The 16,579-nt window shown below is 39.1% G+C and overlaps 1 protein-coding gene across 4 annotated transcripts in view; it reads right to left on the minus strand.

Moving 5' to 3' along the window:
- APAF1 (apoptotic peptidase activating factor 1) overlaps window positions 1–16,527 on the minus strand; it is a 91,721-nt gene extending 75,194 nt beyond the window's left edge. Inside the window, exons 1-5 of one of the 4 annotated variants that reach the window (XM_046011328.1) lie at window positions 16,395–16,527; window positions 13,255–13,390; window positions 12,796–12,970; window positions 12,412–12,604; window positions 11,572–11,769 (exon numbers count right to left, since the gene is read on the minus strand). In XM_046011328.1, the coding sequence (XP_045867284.1) occupies window positions 11,572–11,769; window positions 12,412–12,604; window positions 12,796–12,933 (529 nt within the window). In that variant the 5' untranslated portion in view covers window positions 12,934–12,970; window positions 13,255–13,390; window positions 16,395–16,527. Of the gene's footprint in view, window positions 1–11,571; window positions 11,770–12,411; window positions 12,605–12,795; window positions 12,971–13,254; window positions 13,394–15,935; window positions 16,074–16,394 lie in introns of those variants that run through there. The other 3 variants (XM_046011327.1, XM_046011329.1, XM_046011330.1) reach the window with 3 other exon arrangements.
- Window positions 16,528–16,579: the final 52 nt, after the last annotated feature.

Here is a 16,579-nt window from a genome sequence, read left to right on the forward strand (position 1 = left end):
CTTTTTGTATGCATATATTTTCCTTCTTTAAAATTCTGGAATGCAAATTCTTCTAACAGACCTAAATATACCCTAAATCGAGTGTATGGCTTTGTTGTATTCACCTGCCTGATCATATTCTTCCCTTTTTTTTTTTTTTTAATGTTTCTTTCTTTTTCAACCAACTAATCACTTCATCAATTCCTTTTTTAAAATCTTTTTTAATTTTCATTTTTACACCAAAAATCTAGTGTGTGACTCTACTGTATTCACCAGCCTAATCACAGTCTTCTTTTTTTTTATCTCTGCCCTCACCCCCCACCCATTTCTTCTGATTTGTTTAGTGTATATTTTTCTGGGGTCATTGTTACCCTGTAGCATTTTGGTTTTTTGTTCATCTGTTCTTCTCCAGACAAAATGACAAAACAGAAAAACTCACCTCAAAAAAAAAGAGGCAATACTGATTGCCAGGGGACTAATCAGCATGGACATTAGTAAGATGTTGGAACTAGAGTTCAGAATGACGATTATAAAGATACTAGCTGGATGTTAAAAAAAAAAGCATAGAAGATATTAGAAAATCCCTTTCTAGAGAAATAAAATCTAGCCAAATCGAAATCAAAAAGGCTATTAATGAGGTGCAGTCAAAAATGGAGACTCTAACTGATAGGATAATGACGCATAAGAGAGACTTAGTGATATAGAAGACCAAATGATAGAGAATAAAAAAGCTGAGGAAAAGAGAGATAAACAACTATTGAATTATGAGGGGAGAATTAAAGAGGTAAGTGATACCATAAAGCAAAACAATACTAGAATAACTAGGATCCCAGAAGAAGAAGAGAGAGAGGGGGGCAAGGTATACTGGAGCAAATTATAGCAGAGAATTTCCCTAATTTGGGAAAATAAACAGACATCAAAATCCAAGAGGCACAGAGAACTCCCCTCAAAATCAGTAAAAATATGTTAACACCCTGACATCTAACAGTAAAGCTTTCAAATCTCAGAGACAAAGAGAAAAGCCTGGAAGCAGCTTAGGACAAGAGGTCTCAAACCCACAATGGCAGAAACATTACACTGACAGAAAAAACTGTCATGATATATTTAGGGTACTAAAGGAGAAAAACATGTAGCCAAAAATATTATATTGAGCTAGGCTGTCACTGAAAATAGAAGGAGAGATAAACAGCTTCCAGGACAAACAGAAACCAAAGGAATTTGCAATCGCCAAACCAGCCCTACAAGAAAAACTGAAAGGGGTCCTCTAAGCAAAGAGAGCCTGGAAGTAACACAGACCAGGAAGGAACAGAGACAATATATAGTAAGTCATCTAACAGGCAATTCAGTGGCACTAAATTCATATATTTCAATAATTACCCTGAATGTAAATGGGATAAATGCCCCCAAACAAAAGACACAGGGTATCAGATTAGATTAAAAAAAACAAGACCCAACAATATGCTGTCACAAGAGACTCATTTTCGACCCAAACACACCTCCAGATTTAAAGTGAGGAGGTGGAAAAACCATTTGCCATGCTAATGGACATCAAAAGAAAGCTGGGGTGACAATCTTTATATCAAATAAATTAGATTTTAAACCAAAGACTATAATAAGATGGAGGACACTATATTATACTTAAAGGATCTATCCAATAAGAAGATCTAATAATTGTGAATATTTATGCCCCTAACATGGGAGCAGTCAACTATATAAGCCAAATTAATAAGAAAAATCAAAGAAACACATTGACAATAATACAGTAATAGTAGGGGACTTTAACATGCCCCTCCCTGAAATGGACAGATCATCTAAGCAAAAGACCAACAAGGAAACAAAGGCTTTAAATGACACACTGGACCAGATGGACTTCACAGATATTTTCAGAACATCCATCCCAAAGCAACAGAATACACATTCTTTATAGCACATGGAACATTCTCCAGAATACATCACATCCTGGGTCACAAATCAAGTCTCAACCAGTACCAAAAGACTGGGATCATTCTCTGCATATTTTTGGACCACAATGCTCTGAAACTAGAACTCAATCACATAAGCTGGAAAGAATTCAAATACATGGACGCTAAAGAACATACTACTAAAGAATGAATGGGTCAACTGGGAAATTAAAGAAGAATTTTATTATTTTAAAAAGATTTTATTTATTTATTTGACAGACAGAGACCATAAGTAGGCAGAGAGGCAGGCAGAGAGAGTAAGCAGGCTCCCTGTCAAGCAGAGAGCCGACACGGGGCTCGATCCCAGGACCCTGGGTTCATGACCTAAGCCAAAGGCAGAGGCTTTAACCCACTGAGCCACCCAGGCGCCCCAAGAAGAGTTTTAAAAATTAATGAAAACAAATGAAAATGAAAACACAACTGTTCAAAATCTTTGGGATGCAGCAAAGGAGGTCCAAAGAGAAAAGTATATAGCAATACAAGCCTTCCTCAAGAGAAAAGAAAGGTCTCAAATACACAACCTAACTCTACACCTAAAGGAGCTGGAGAAAGAACAGCAAAGAAAGCCTAAACACAGCAGAAAAGAAATAATAAAGATCAGAGCAGAGATCAAGGAAGAAACCAAAAGAACAGCAGAACAATCAACAAAACTAGGAGCTGGTTCTCTGAAAGAATTAATAAGATTGATAAACCCCTGACCAGACTTATCAAAAGGAAAAGAGAAAGGACCCAAATTAATAAAATCATGAATAAAAGAGGACAGATCACAACCAACACTAAAGAAATGCAAACAATTATAAGAACATACTATGAACAACTATATGCCAACAAATTATACAATCTGGAAGAAATAGATGCATTCCTAGAGACATATAAACTACCAAAACTGAACCAGGAAAAAGTGGAAAACCCGAACAGACCCATAAACAGCAACGAAATTGAAGTAGCAATCAAAGATCTCCCAATAAACAAGAGCCTAGGGCCAGATGGCTTCCCAGTGGAATTCTACCAAACATTTAAAGAATTAATACCTATTGTTCCAAAACTGTTCCAAAAAACAGAAATGGAAGGAAAACTTCCAAACTCATTTTATGAGGCCAGCATTACCCTGATCCCAAAATCAGACAAAGACCCCACCAAAAAGGAGAATTACAGACCAATATCCCTGACGAACATGGATGCGAAAATTCTCATCAAAATACTAGCCAATAGGATCCAACAGTACATTAATAGGGTTATTCACCAGACCAACTGGAATTTATTCCCGGGCTGCAAGAGTGGTCCAACATCTGCAAATCAATCAATGTGATACATTAATCAAAGAAAGGACAAGAGCCATATGATCCTCTCAATAGATGCAAAAAAAGCATTTGACAAAGTAGAGCATCCTTTCTTGATTAAAACTCTTCACAGTGTAGGGACAAAGGGTACATACCTCAATATCATAAAAGCCATCTATGAAAAACCCACAGCAAATATCATTCATAATGGGGAAACACTGAGAGCTTTCCCCCTAAGGTCAGGAACACTGTACGGATGTCTACTGTCACCACGGCTATTCAACATAGTACTGGAAGTCCTAACTTCAGCAATCAGACAACAAAGAAATAAAAGGCATCCGAGGGCGCCTGGGTGGCTCAGTTGGTTAAGAGACTGCCTTCGGCTCAGATCATGATTCTGGAGTCCCATGATCAAGTCCCACATCAGGCTCCCTGCTCGGTAGGGAGTCTGCTTCTCCCTCTGACCCTCCCCCCTCTCATGCTCTCTCTCTCTCTCTCTCATTAAAAAAAAAAAAAAATGGCATCCGAATTGGCAAAGAAGTCAAACTCTCACTCTTTACAGATGATGTGATACTTTATGTGGAAAACCCAAAGACTCTACCCCAAAACTGGCAGAACTCATAAAAGAATTCAGTACAATGTGAGGATATAAAAATCAATGAACAGAAATCAGTTGCATTTCTATACACCACCAAGACAGAAGAAAGAGAAATTAAAGACTCAATCCCATTTACAACTGCACTCAAAACTGTAAGATACCTAGGAATAAATCTAACCAAAAAGACAAAGAATCTGTACTCAGAAAACTACAGAATACTCATAAAGAAACTTCTTCATAAAGAAATGGAAAGATGTTCCATGCTCAAGGATTGTAAAACAAATATTGTGAAAATGTCTATGCTACCTAGAGTGATTACACATTAAATGTGTACATTAATGTGTACACATTTAATTAATACCAACATACCATCAACTTTTTTCACAGAAATGGAACAAATAATCCTAAAATTTATATGGAACCAGGAAAGACCTGAAAAAGCCAGAGGAATGTTGAAAAAGAAAAGCAAAGCTAGTGGCATCACAATTCCAGACTTTAAGCTCTATTACAAAGCTATAATCATCATGACAGCATGGTACTGGCACAAAAACAGACACACAGATCAATGGAACAGAATACAGAGCCCAGAAATAGACCCTCAACTCTATGGTCAACTAATCTTTGACAAAACAGGAAAGAATGTCCAATGGAAAAAAGTCTCTTCAACAAATGGTGTTGGGAAAACTGGACAGCCACATGCAAAAGAATGAAACTGGACCATTTCCTTACACCACACACAAAAATAGACTCAAAATGGATGAAAGACCTCAATGTGAGACAGGACTCCATCAAAATCCTTGAGGAGAACATGGGCAGCAACCTCCTCAACCTCAGCCGCAACAACTTCGCAAGGGAAACAAGGGCAAAAATGAACTATTGGGACTTCATCCAGATCAAAAGCTTTTGCACAGCAAAGGAAACAGTCAACAAAACCAAAAGACAACTGACAGAATGGGAGAAGACATTTGCAAATGACATATCAGATAAAGGGCTAGTATCCAAAATCTATAAAAAAAACTTACCAAACTCAACACCCAAAGAACAAATAATCCAATCAAGAAATGAGCAGAAGACATGAAGAGACATTTCTGCAAAGAAGACATCCAGATGGCCAACAGACACATGAGAAAGTGCTCGACATCACCTGGCATCAGGGGATTACAAATTAAAACCACAATGAGACTCCACCTCATACCAGTCGGAATGGATAAAATTAACAGGTCAGGAAATGACAGATGCTAGTGAGGATGTGGAGAAAGGGGAAACCCTCCTACACTGTTGGTGGGAATGCAAGCTGGTGCAGCCACTCTGGAAAACAGTATGGAGATTACTCAAAAAGTTGGAAATAGAGCTATTCTATGACCCAGCAATCTCACTACTGGGTATTTACCCCAAAGAGACAAATGTAGTGATCTGAAGGGGCACGTGCATCCCAATGTATACAGCAGCAATGTCCACAATAGCCAAACGATGGACAGAGCCTAGATGTCCATCAGCAGATGAATGGATAAACATGTGGTGTATATACATATAATGGAATATTATGCAGTCATCAAAAAAATGAAAACTTGCCATTTGCAAAGATGTGGATGCAACTAGAGGCTATTATGCTAAGCAAAATAAGTTAATCAGAGAAAGACAATTATATGATCTTGCTAATATGTGGAATTTAAGAAACAAGGCAGAGGACCATAGGGGAAGTGAGGAAAAAATGAAATAGGACAAACCAGAGCGGAAGACAAGCTATAAAGGACTCTTAAACTCAAGAAACAAACTGAGGGTTGCTGGAGTGTAGGCGGCCGGGAGGGTTGCGGTGGCTGGGCTATGGACACTGGGGAAGGTATATGCTATGGTGAGCACTGTGAATTGTGTAAGACTGCTGAATCACAGACCTGTACCCCTGAAACAAATTATACATTATATGTTAATTGAAAAAAAGAAAGAAACTGAGAGGCCAAGGTTTTGGATGACTCATCCATATAAATATGGATATCTTACTATGAGTGTCGACATGAGAAGAACTTAAATTTATAACTACTAACTTCAATGATCAATGAATGAGAGCAATACCATTAACTGGGAAAAATCAGAGAAATCAACCGCAAAGGACAGACTTTAGCTGGAGAAGGGAGTATTAATGGTCTAGATGAGGCAAGAGAAAAGCAAGGACAACATCTACCCATTTCCTGGTCCTGAAATATGTGAGATGTAAAGGAAAAAAAGTTGCCACACCCAGGAGAACAACTACAGAGAACTTGGTAGCCTCTAGGAATTGTCAATTTCAGATAAGGAAAGGAGATAAATGATCCAAGAACAGACTGATAAGATAGGGGAGATCCCTGATCACAGAGGAGGAAATCTAGGTAAGACAGAAAAGCTTGGGAATGAGAGGAGGAAACCTAGATCAAATCATCAATGTACTGAACACAAACTGCATGAGAATCTAAAAAATAACAAATTACCAGAACACAGAGAACTCCGCAGGAACTAAGGTAAAGATAGTGCTATGAAGCATAGTTTGATTACCTCTGAAAGCTTCTGAAAGCTCCATTAGGCTTCCTTCTGTGTAAGTCAACATTTATGAAACAGTAAATCCCTGAGGTTTCCTTTAGTGTAATACCTGTGTTGTATGTGTGCAGAGGTTTGTAAATGCACCAGAAAAAAGCTTGGAGAGGCACCTGGGTGGCTCAGTCATTAAGCGTCTGCTTTCGGCTCAGGTCATGATCCCAGGGTTCTGGGATAGAGCCCCACACCAGGCTCCTTGCTCTGTGGGAAGCCTGCTTCTCCCTCGCCCACTCCCCCTGCTTGTGTTCCCTCTCTTGGTGTGCCTCTAAATGAAAATACTACATTTGTAAAATTTTTCAAGATTTTATTTTTAAGTAATCTCTACACCCAATGTGGGGCTTGAACTTACAACTCCAAGTTCAGGAGTTGCATGGTCTACAGACTGAGCCTGCAAGGCTCCCCTACTTTTGTGATATGTAAAACAAATTTTAAACTACCTGTTGCTCCTAAAGTTTTGGGTTTTTTAAACATGTCTATTCTATTTAAAATTTCTTAAAAATAGGGGCACCTGGGTGGCTCAGTGGGTTAAAGCCTCTGCCTTCGGCTCAGGTCATGATCTCAGGGTCCTAGGATCAAGCACCACATCCAGCTCTCTGCTCGGCAGGGAGCGGCTTCCCTCTGTCTCTCTGCCTGCCTCTCTGCCTACATGTGATCTCTGTCAATAAATAATCTAAAAAAAATTTTTTTTCTTGAAAATCAGGGCACATGGGTGGCTCAGTTGGTTAAGTGTCCAACTCATGATCTCAGCTCAGGTCTTGATCTCAGAGTCATGAGTTGAAGCCCTATATTGGGCTCCATGCTGGACATGGAGATAGACAGACAGACAGATATCTTGCAAATCATCCCAGAGTTAAGAACAAGGGAAAGAAAGTACCTGATGTACCAAACTAGTAAATTCTTCAGATTTAAATTTATGTACCTATTACCTAGACCAAAGGTCTTTCTCTCTTAAAGACAAATACCACATGATTTCACTTAAATGTAGAATCTAAAAAACATATAAGCAAAAAAAAAAAAAAAAAAAGGCCAAAACAGACCCATAAATACAGAGAACAAACTGATGAACAACTGATGATGAGGGGAATTAGGGGAAAGGGGCAAAATGGGCAATGAGGAATGGGAGGTACAGACTTCTGGTTATGGAATGAGTACATCCAGGGGATGAAAGGTACAGCACAGGGAATATAGAGAATGGTATTATGATAGTACTGTAAGGTAACAGATGCTAGCTATAGTTGTGGTGTGTACAGCATAACACAGTAGAGTTCTCAAATCACTTTGTTGTATACCTGAAACTAATGTAACATTGTGTGTCAACTACAAGTCAACTAAAAACAAAATTAAAAAAAAAAAAAAGGCACAGAAAAAAAAAAGGCACAGTACGTTCCAAAGCAAAAAAAAAAGTCTTTTTCTCCTAAATTTAAAACTAAAAAATTAGGGCATTAGAAACCTATGCAAGGGGTGCCTGGCTGGCTTTGTCAGTAGAGCATGTGACTCTCACATGATCTTGATCTCAGGGTCATGAGTTCAAGCCCCACTTTGGGGAATAGTTTACTTTAAAAAAAAAAAAAAAAGAAGGGGCACCTGGGTGGCTCAGTGGATTAAAGCCTCTGCCTTCGGCTCAGGTCATGATCCCAGGGTCCTGGGATCGAGCCCCATATCGGGTTCTCTGCTCGGCAGGGAGCCTGTTTCCCCCTCTCTCTCTGCCTACTTGTGATCTCTGTCAGATTAATAAATAAAATCTTTAAAAAAAAAAGAAAGAAAGAAAAGAAAACTATGCAAGTAAAATAAAACACTGCTAGCTTTACAAAGAAAGATGGAGACCAAATGACCAACTGATTTGCAAATCTCCTACTGTCACAATATGATAGTTAAATGCTTAAGTATTAATTCCACATTTCAGAAAGAATGTAAACATCTTGACTATGGGCACAAGAGGGAGCAATTTAGCCTTGAATGAGGCTTATACCTGTAATTCATTCAAACAAACTTATTCACAGAAAAACTGCCTTTAATCAGAGAAAAATTAACCCCATCTTAATTTCACATGTGACTTATCCTAGTAGTAATTAAAAATCTAATAGCATCTGGGGCACCTGGGTGGCTAAGTCACTTAAGTGTCTGCTCAGGTCATGATCCCAGGGTCCTGGGATCAGGCCCCACATCTCTTAAAAAAAAAAAAAAAAAAAAAAGGAAGAGTATCTACTCTTGAAGTAGGAGATACATTAAAGCACACTCCAAAAACATTAATGAACTAAATATGAATGGTAAGGACTACTTAAGCAAAGTTCAAGAAGCAAAAATTAGAAGACACAAAAATTTGTTAATTTAACTATATCGGAATTAAAATTTGTTAAAGACATTCAGGATAAAGTTGATACAGATAAATAAAAATATTTATAAGTCTAAAACCAACAAGGCCTAATATCTAGAATATAAAAGAAACTCTTAAAAAGCAATGAGAAAAAGATAGAAATTTCAATGGAAAAATAGACAAATGATACAAACAAAACTTATTTAAAAAGGAAACTCAAAAAGCTAAAAAGCTTATGAAGAAATAGTCAAACTCAAGTTAACAGAGAAATGCAAATTTTTTGGCCTGGCAGAAATTATAAAGCTAGATGATACCTACTGCCAATAAGGAAATGAGGACATAGGAAGCCTCATACTCTACTCGTGGGAATGTACAGACTGGAGCGCAATCAAGTTTGATATTCGCATTTCCTATAATTTAGTGATTCTGCTCCTAGATACATAAACTCAAAAAATTCTCACTTCTGTAGAAGTTCAACCCCTCTTCGCTAGGACAGCAAAGAGTTGGAGACAATCTATGTACCTATTAGCTAGGGGAATGAATAATAAAACGTGCTGGATGCATCCCACGTAGGGCAGCAATCAGGTGTAACAAGTAAGATATATAGCCAGGAAGGATAAATCTTAAAAATAGCATCAAGAGAGACAGGAAATAGAATAAAATAATTAACACTATAACATTTACGCAAATTTACAATATCTGCCTACAAACAACAAACATTCTACAAGAAAACATGTAATACACATGCGCTTACGAAGAACATACATTAAATATACTGGAAGGGGGTGCCTGTGTGCCTCAGTTGGTTAAGCGTCTGCCTTCACCATGGGTCATGATCCCAGGGTCCTGGGACCAAGTCCTGCATTGGGCTCCCTAGTCAGCCGAGAGCCTGTTTCTCCCTCTCCCTCTGCTGCTCCCCTTGCTTGTGCTCTCTCTGTCAAATAAATAAAATCTTTAAAAATAATTTAAAAAACAAAAAATTGGAAGAAGCACCTATGGGGAGGTGTGATATTGTGATCAATATATTTGGTCATCACTGTTCTTGGCACACATGTATAAAACCCTTGTAATTTCTTAAATAGGAGCCATAGGGGCACCTTTTATATTTAGTTTTGATCCCAGTTCCTGAAGTAGTTCTGGAGCTATAAAAGTGAAACTATTCATGTAACAAGACCCTTTCAACTACACCTGAGCTTGTTAATGAAGTTATTTTTGGAAAGACATTATAAGCTAAGGATGGGGACCACTGCCAGGTTGGAACTTTCAGCCCCACACCCCAGATCTCTCAGACCTCTGCGGAGGGAAGAGAGGATAGAGACTGAACTCAACCACCAATGGCCAATGATTTAATCAGTTGTGTCTTGTAATGAAGCCTCCCAAAACGAGGATACAGAGACCTTCCAGACCCACAGTGTGGAGAGAATGGTACACTAGAGAGGGCATGGAAGCTCTGCACCCCTTCCCATTTACTTTGCTTTATGCAACTCTTCCATCTGGCTGTTCCTGAGTTATAGCCTTTTATAATAAACCAGTAATGTCATAAGTGAAATGCTTTCCTGAGAAAGCTGCTCTAGCAAATTAATCAAATCCAAGGAAAGGGAATCTCCAATCTATAGCCATTTGGTCAGATGCACATGTAACAACCTGAACTTGCTGGGACACCTGGGTGGCTCAGTGGGTTAAGCCTCTGCCTTTGGCTCAGGTCATGATCTTGAGGCCCTGGGATTGAGCCCCGCATCAGGCTCTCTGTGCAGCGGGGAACCTGCATGGGACTCTTGATCTTGGGGTTGTCAGTTTGAGCCCTATACTGAGTGTAGAGATTACTTAATAAGTAAATAAACAAACAAATGCCTATTCTCAAAAACCCGTCGGTTGCTATAGTCAAGTCCCATCTTCTTTTTCTTGGGGATTACACATAAGATAGACAAGTTACTAAAGATTTTTATTTTTAAAGATAAGCAACTGAAAGAACTAATTACAGAAATGGAATTAATATTTTAATACAAGATGCCAAATACATGATGAGAATCACTCACTAGGAGAATCATTAATGGAACTGGGTTTCCAAAAACCTCTTTCTCTACAGCACTCAACTAACTGGAGAGTGTTAAGTCCAGTACTTCCTGAAAGGAAGGAATATAAGCTAGACAACCTTTGAAGATCCTTTTTCAACTCTACAATACTCTCCAATTACTAAGATATAAGGGAACTAGCTTCAACCCAATGATAATAAGTACCATCTGATAATATATGAATTTATTAGCCTGGTTAGCCAAGCCTCCTTCTGATAGGTACAAAATAAATTCCAAATTTAATCATGCCTGTGGTAGGCAGAATAACAGCCCCTGGAAGATGTTCACATCCCAATCCACAGAACTTGTAATTATGTCACCTTACATGACAAAAAGGACTTTGCAGATGCAATTAAATTAAGGATTTGGGGATGAGATTATCCTGGATCATCCAAGGGATCCTAGAAGAGAGAGGCAAAAGGTGAGAGTCAGAGAAAGAGATTTGATGACAAAAGCAAAGATCAGAAAGTGAGAAAAAGATCTGAAGACATTATTATGTACCACCGGCTTGAAAATGGAAGTAGGAACCATAAGTCCAGGAATGCAGGCCACCTCTAGAAGCTGGAGAACACAAGGAAAAGGATTTTCCCTAGAGCCTCCAAAAGAACTCAGCCCTGCTGACACCTTGACTTTAGCCCAGTAAGAACTACTTCAGACTTCTGACTTTCAGAACTGTCCAATAATAAATGCGTGTTGTTTTACGCCCCCCAATTTTTGGCAATTTGTTACAGCAGCAATAGGAAACTAGTATCATGCCTAAAGAATATCTCTTTAGACACCAACACATGGTAACCAAACTTACCATCTAAGAAAAAATGATCTCGAACAGATTCTGCAGCTAAAACAGATTTCCCACAACCTGCCATTCCATATATGACCACCCATCCTGGTTCACCATTTAGTTTGAGCAGGTTCTGCTGAATCGCATTCACCAGCTTCTTCCTGGTAACAAAAACAACTGGCCTCTGTGGCACTCCACCTTCACACAGGACTGTCTTTACTGAAATCCAAAACAAAACAAGTATGAACGAATAGAACTCTGAAATGGTTACTCAAGTTATACCATAAAACCAAAAGAAAGCAAGGTTGAGCCTTTACCCTCAAAACTCCCAAGAGAAGAAAACAAGGCTAGCATACTAACCTTAACATTCTTATTTATCAGAACAAAAACATACACTTTTCAAGATGACTGACAATGCAAAGCTCCATCTATATCTGCCCTTACACAACCTATTCCTCTCTGACTCTCCAATCTCTTTTTCTCATATTGAAAACTAGAAGAAATGGTGTAAAGGAAATGTGGAATTTCTTTCAAGAACACAGATTTCTAAAGATTCTTATTCTTTCCTATGCATGAACTCAATACACACAGAATTGGAGAAGAGCTTAAAGGCCTAAAAACTGTCTTTTGAATATCTAAAACTGCTTAGTAGACAGCTCCCTGGGCAAGAAGAAAATGTGCAAGTTAACGTAGGTGCAAATAAAAACCTGAATTGGAAAACAGAACTATAATTTTTTCACAAGCATTTTCAGTGAACTAATCATAATGTGTCTCTTCAACAGACTTCATTTACAATAAAACAAACTGCAGCAATGTAGCCACTGTGATAGTAATGTAATAGAAGATACCATGGATACAAACCATATGAAGTTATTCCACCAACTGAATCTTTGCCACCACTGGAAGAAGAGATGACAGGAATGCCACTTTGGAGAAGGGCAGCAAGATCTTTATACCCTTCATGTATTAGAGCATTGTAGAATGATATGTAGGAATAATTATCTTTTTTAAGTATCATTTTAATTAACAGAGCTGCTCGCTGCTGCTGAGTGGGCTAAAAAATAAATAAATAAGTAGTTTAGCATACTACAAAGAATATGTTGGTAACATAAACTAGTGGAGAACAGTGCAAGTTCTGAAATAAACAAGAAAATACTTTAAACTCAAATAATTATATCATACATTTTTAAATAAAAATTAGAATAAAAAAATTTTTATAGCACAGACTTCCACAGAGAGCTTTACCTCATTTTTTACTTTTTCTTCCTCCGATACTGTTAAAACTCCATCATTAATCATACGATCCATGATGTAGGATGTTTTGATGTCCTTTTCCAGGGCTTCTCTATGTTGAAGCAAACAGTTTCGAGCTTTTGCGTCCATCCTCCCTCAAATTTTTTGCTGACCTGTCAACCATGAGCTATGGGCAAAACATCCCAATATTTGTCAGCGCAGTAAAGATATGAAAAGATGTGTAACCTCACTGGTAATCAAGAAATAAAGAAAATAAGACCTTTTTGCAAGATTTTCAGAAATGGATAAAACCCCAGGCTTTCAAAGATGTGAGAAAATGAGTATTCACGTGCCCCGCTTGAAAAGAGTACAAAATGGATGCAACTTTTCTGGAAAGCAATATGATAAGATATAAAACCATTTCAAGTGAGTATTCTCTCTAACCCAGAAATCCCACTTCTAGAAATTTACCTCAACGAGACATTCACATATGTATGCAAAAATATCCACAGAAAGAGTTAACAGGGGTCCCTCGGTGGCTCAGTCAGTACGGCATGTGACTCTTGATCTCAGGGTGTAAGTTCAAACCCCACACTGGGCCTGGAGCCTACTTTAACAAAAAAGAAAAAAAAAAAAAAAAAGAGTTAACAGAGAATGTTTAGGTGAGAGGGGGAAAAAAGATGAAAACAAAACAAAAATTAAAAAAACAAACATGAAAACAACCTAAATGCCCACCTTTCTGAATATGGATTAAAAAAATTACAGTATGTATATAAAATAGAGTATTATACAGCCATTTAAAATAAGACCTTTCTCTATGTACTGACATGGAAGGATGTTCACTACACACTGCTAATTTAAAAAAAAATCAGAAATATGATTCCATATACAGTACAAAATATGTATTAGTATCATATAAATACATAGGGAGATGTTAGGAAGTCTACTCAACATAATATACTTGGGGTTACTTCTAAGTAGCAAGATTTGGGGGTTTCTATATTGTTTCTATAGTCTTAATTTTTTCAATATATATCTCATTTTTATAATATTTTTTAAAGATTTTTATTTATTTACTTGAGAGCGCATGAGGGGGAGAGGGTCGGAAGGAGCAGCAGACTCCCCACTAAGCAGGGAGCCTGATGCAGGACTCAATCCAGGACTATGACCCAAGCCAAAGGCAGTTGCCCAACCAACAGGGCCACCCAGGTGCCCACTTTTTTTATAATTTGTAAATTGCTCTTATATCTTAAAATGCACAACCTTCTTTAGATAACTAAAAACCCTTTTATATTTTCTTTTTAAGATTTTTATAAATAACAATCATATTGAAATCCTAATGTTTAGAAACTTGTCTTTTTCCAATATAAGACTAAACAGAGCATTGTTCTCACTCAAGGTGAGTGTCAGTTCTAGGTCTTCATCCGTAAACACATTTCTCACATGCTTACTCCACTGTTTCAGCTGAGCTGCTCAATATGAAAAAGCAGCAGAAAATACTCACTGATGTCATTCCTCAGAGTAAGAGGATACAAAGAGAAGCACCTGGAGGCTCAGAGTCAGCTGAGCCTCTGACTTTTTTTTTCTTAAGATTTTATTTATTTATTTGACAGAGAGAGATCACAAGCAGGCAGAGAGGCAGGCAGAGAGAGAAGGGGAAGCAGGCTCCCTGCTGAGCAGAGAGCCCGATGCAGGGTTCAATTCCAGGACCTTGAGATCATGACCTGAGCTGAAGGCAGAGCTTAACCTACTGAGCCACCCAGGCGCCCCTGAACATATGACTCTTGATTTTGACTCAGGTCATGATCTCAGGGTCGTTAGATTGATGGAGCACTGCATCAGGCGCCAATGCTGAGCATGGAATCTGTATAAGATTCTCTCTCTCCCCCTTGGGGCACCTGGTTAATGAAGTCCATTAAGTAACCACCTCAGGTCCTGATTAAAGCATTGTGAGATCCAGTCCCGGGTCTGGCTCCACGCTTGGGGAGTTTGTTTCTTAAGTTTCTCTCTCCTTCAGTTCTTTCCCTGACATGAAATATTTATCCTTCTCTCTCGTTCTGTCTCGAATAAATAAATAAATCTTAAAAAAAAAAAAGTTCTCCCTCTCCCTCTGCCCTCCTTCTCACCCCTGATGCTCTCTAAAAAATAATTTAAAAAATAAATAAAAATAATATTCTTTACAGCATAATACTCTAAGAAGTTTCTACCAGCTTTATTTCAAATACAATGCAAATTTTTCCATGGGTATAAAACCCAATCCGAGTATTTGCAGATTTTTAAAACATTAACAGAACTCTACCCAATGTAGTCAGTGTCTAAATGTTTTCAGTAATTTATTCATTCAATAAACATTTGAGCCCCTCCTCTGTGCCAGGCCCTGAAGTCTACAAAGAAGATTAAATCATATCTCTGAAGGAATTCATAATCTAGTGGGAGAGAAAAATTTAAAGAGATAATTAGAATGTGATGTCCTAAGTGCAAAAATATAGATAAGCACAAATAATTTAAAGTGTACAAAAGAAGAGGGATAATCATTAAGTTTCAACAATGACTATATACTTGTGGCACTTGCAAACATGGGAAACATAGCACTTGCCTATACTTGTCAAGGTTCACCAAATGCCCAGTACTAGCATGAAACTGAAGGATAAAAGAGAAAGTTATGATCAGAATCAAGGCTACGGTATTTTTCAAACGTTACTAACGTTTTATGACCTCAACTGAAACAAAACATTCCTTAATGATTAGTTAATTTTTTAGGGTGTATCAAATTGCTCAACAGACACCTCTGACAACCTGAAACTAATTTCCAAGTTTCCCCAGCCCTATTAAAACTAAATATGTACATTTTAAATACGTTTTTAAACCCTGAACAAATCCTAATATTACGAACAACTTCTCAGCGTCTCACCTCCTGTAACCACATCAAAATATAAACTCAAACTCTTCAAAGATGTGATATAGAGAGTAAAGAGAATTTCATCCAGGAAAACCGTAACAGTTGGCCGCTTCCTCTTTCTGTAGTTTCTCTTCCTGGTACAAGAGCAGGATGGTTATCAACTATTCCTTGTCCCAGAATTCTAAGTCCCTGAAACCGGCTACTGAACCTCCAGAGAACCCTGCTCCGGCAGAAAAGCGAGGCGCAAACTTACCCTGTGCACAATGGTCTTATTGGGAAAGACAGCCCTGCAAGGACAGACTGGGAAGTCCAGGTGGGGGTGGGGGTGCGGCTGGGAGGTAAGTAATGGGGGCTTCCTAAAGAGAACGCAGGGATCGGCGCGCGGCCCCGGGACAAGTCCAGGCCTCCCGGGTGCCCCTCCAGAGCCTCTTCAGTCCGGGGCGCCTCAAGACCCCCGGAAACCTCTGACCCGCGGAGAGGTAGACGTCACCCCCACTGACCGACCACACAGTCCCGGGCCGCAGAGGTGAGGCCGGGTCTGAGGACCGCCCTTCGTGGACCCCACCCCAGACACAAAGGGAGGAGGGCCACTCGAACTGTCTGTCGCTCTTTCCTTCCAGCGGCAGCTGCACCCCGGCCGGAGTCGGGCGCCACTCCGGACTCCGCCTCGACTTCAGGTCCTCGCAGGTCGCTGACGGCCCAGACTTCTCACCTTCGGCTCCCTCGCCCCTTCAGCCAGGAATAAAAGAACCAGCGTCCACTGGAAACCTCCTCCTCTCCGCCCCAGAACCGTGGAGCAGTCAAAAAGCACCGCGCCCGCCTCGCCCGGACAGCGCGCGCCCGCGCACGCAAATATACACAGCCGGAGCCGCCGAGAAGCGTTCGCCGCCGCGCGCG

Source organism: Meles meles, chromosome 7 (genome assembly GCF_922984935.1).
Source record: "Meles meles chromosome 7, mMelMel3.1 paternal haplotype, whole genome shotgun sequence".
Taxonomy (NCBI): Eukaryota; Metazoa; Chordata; class Mammalia; order Carnivora; family Mustelidae; genus Meles; species Meles meles.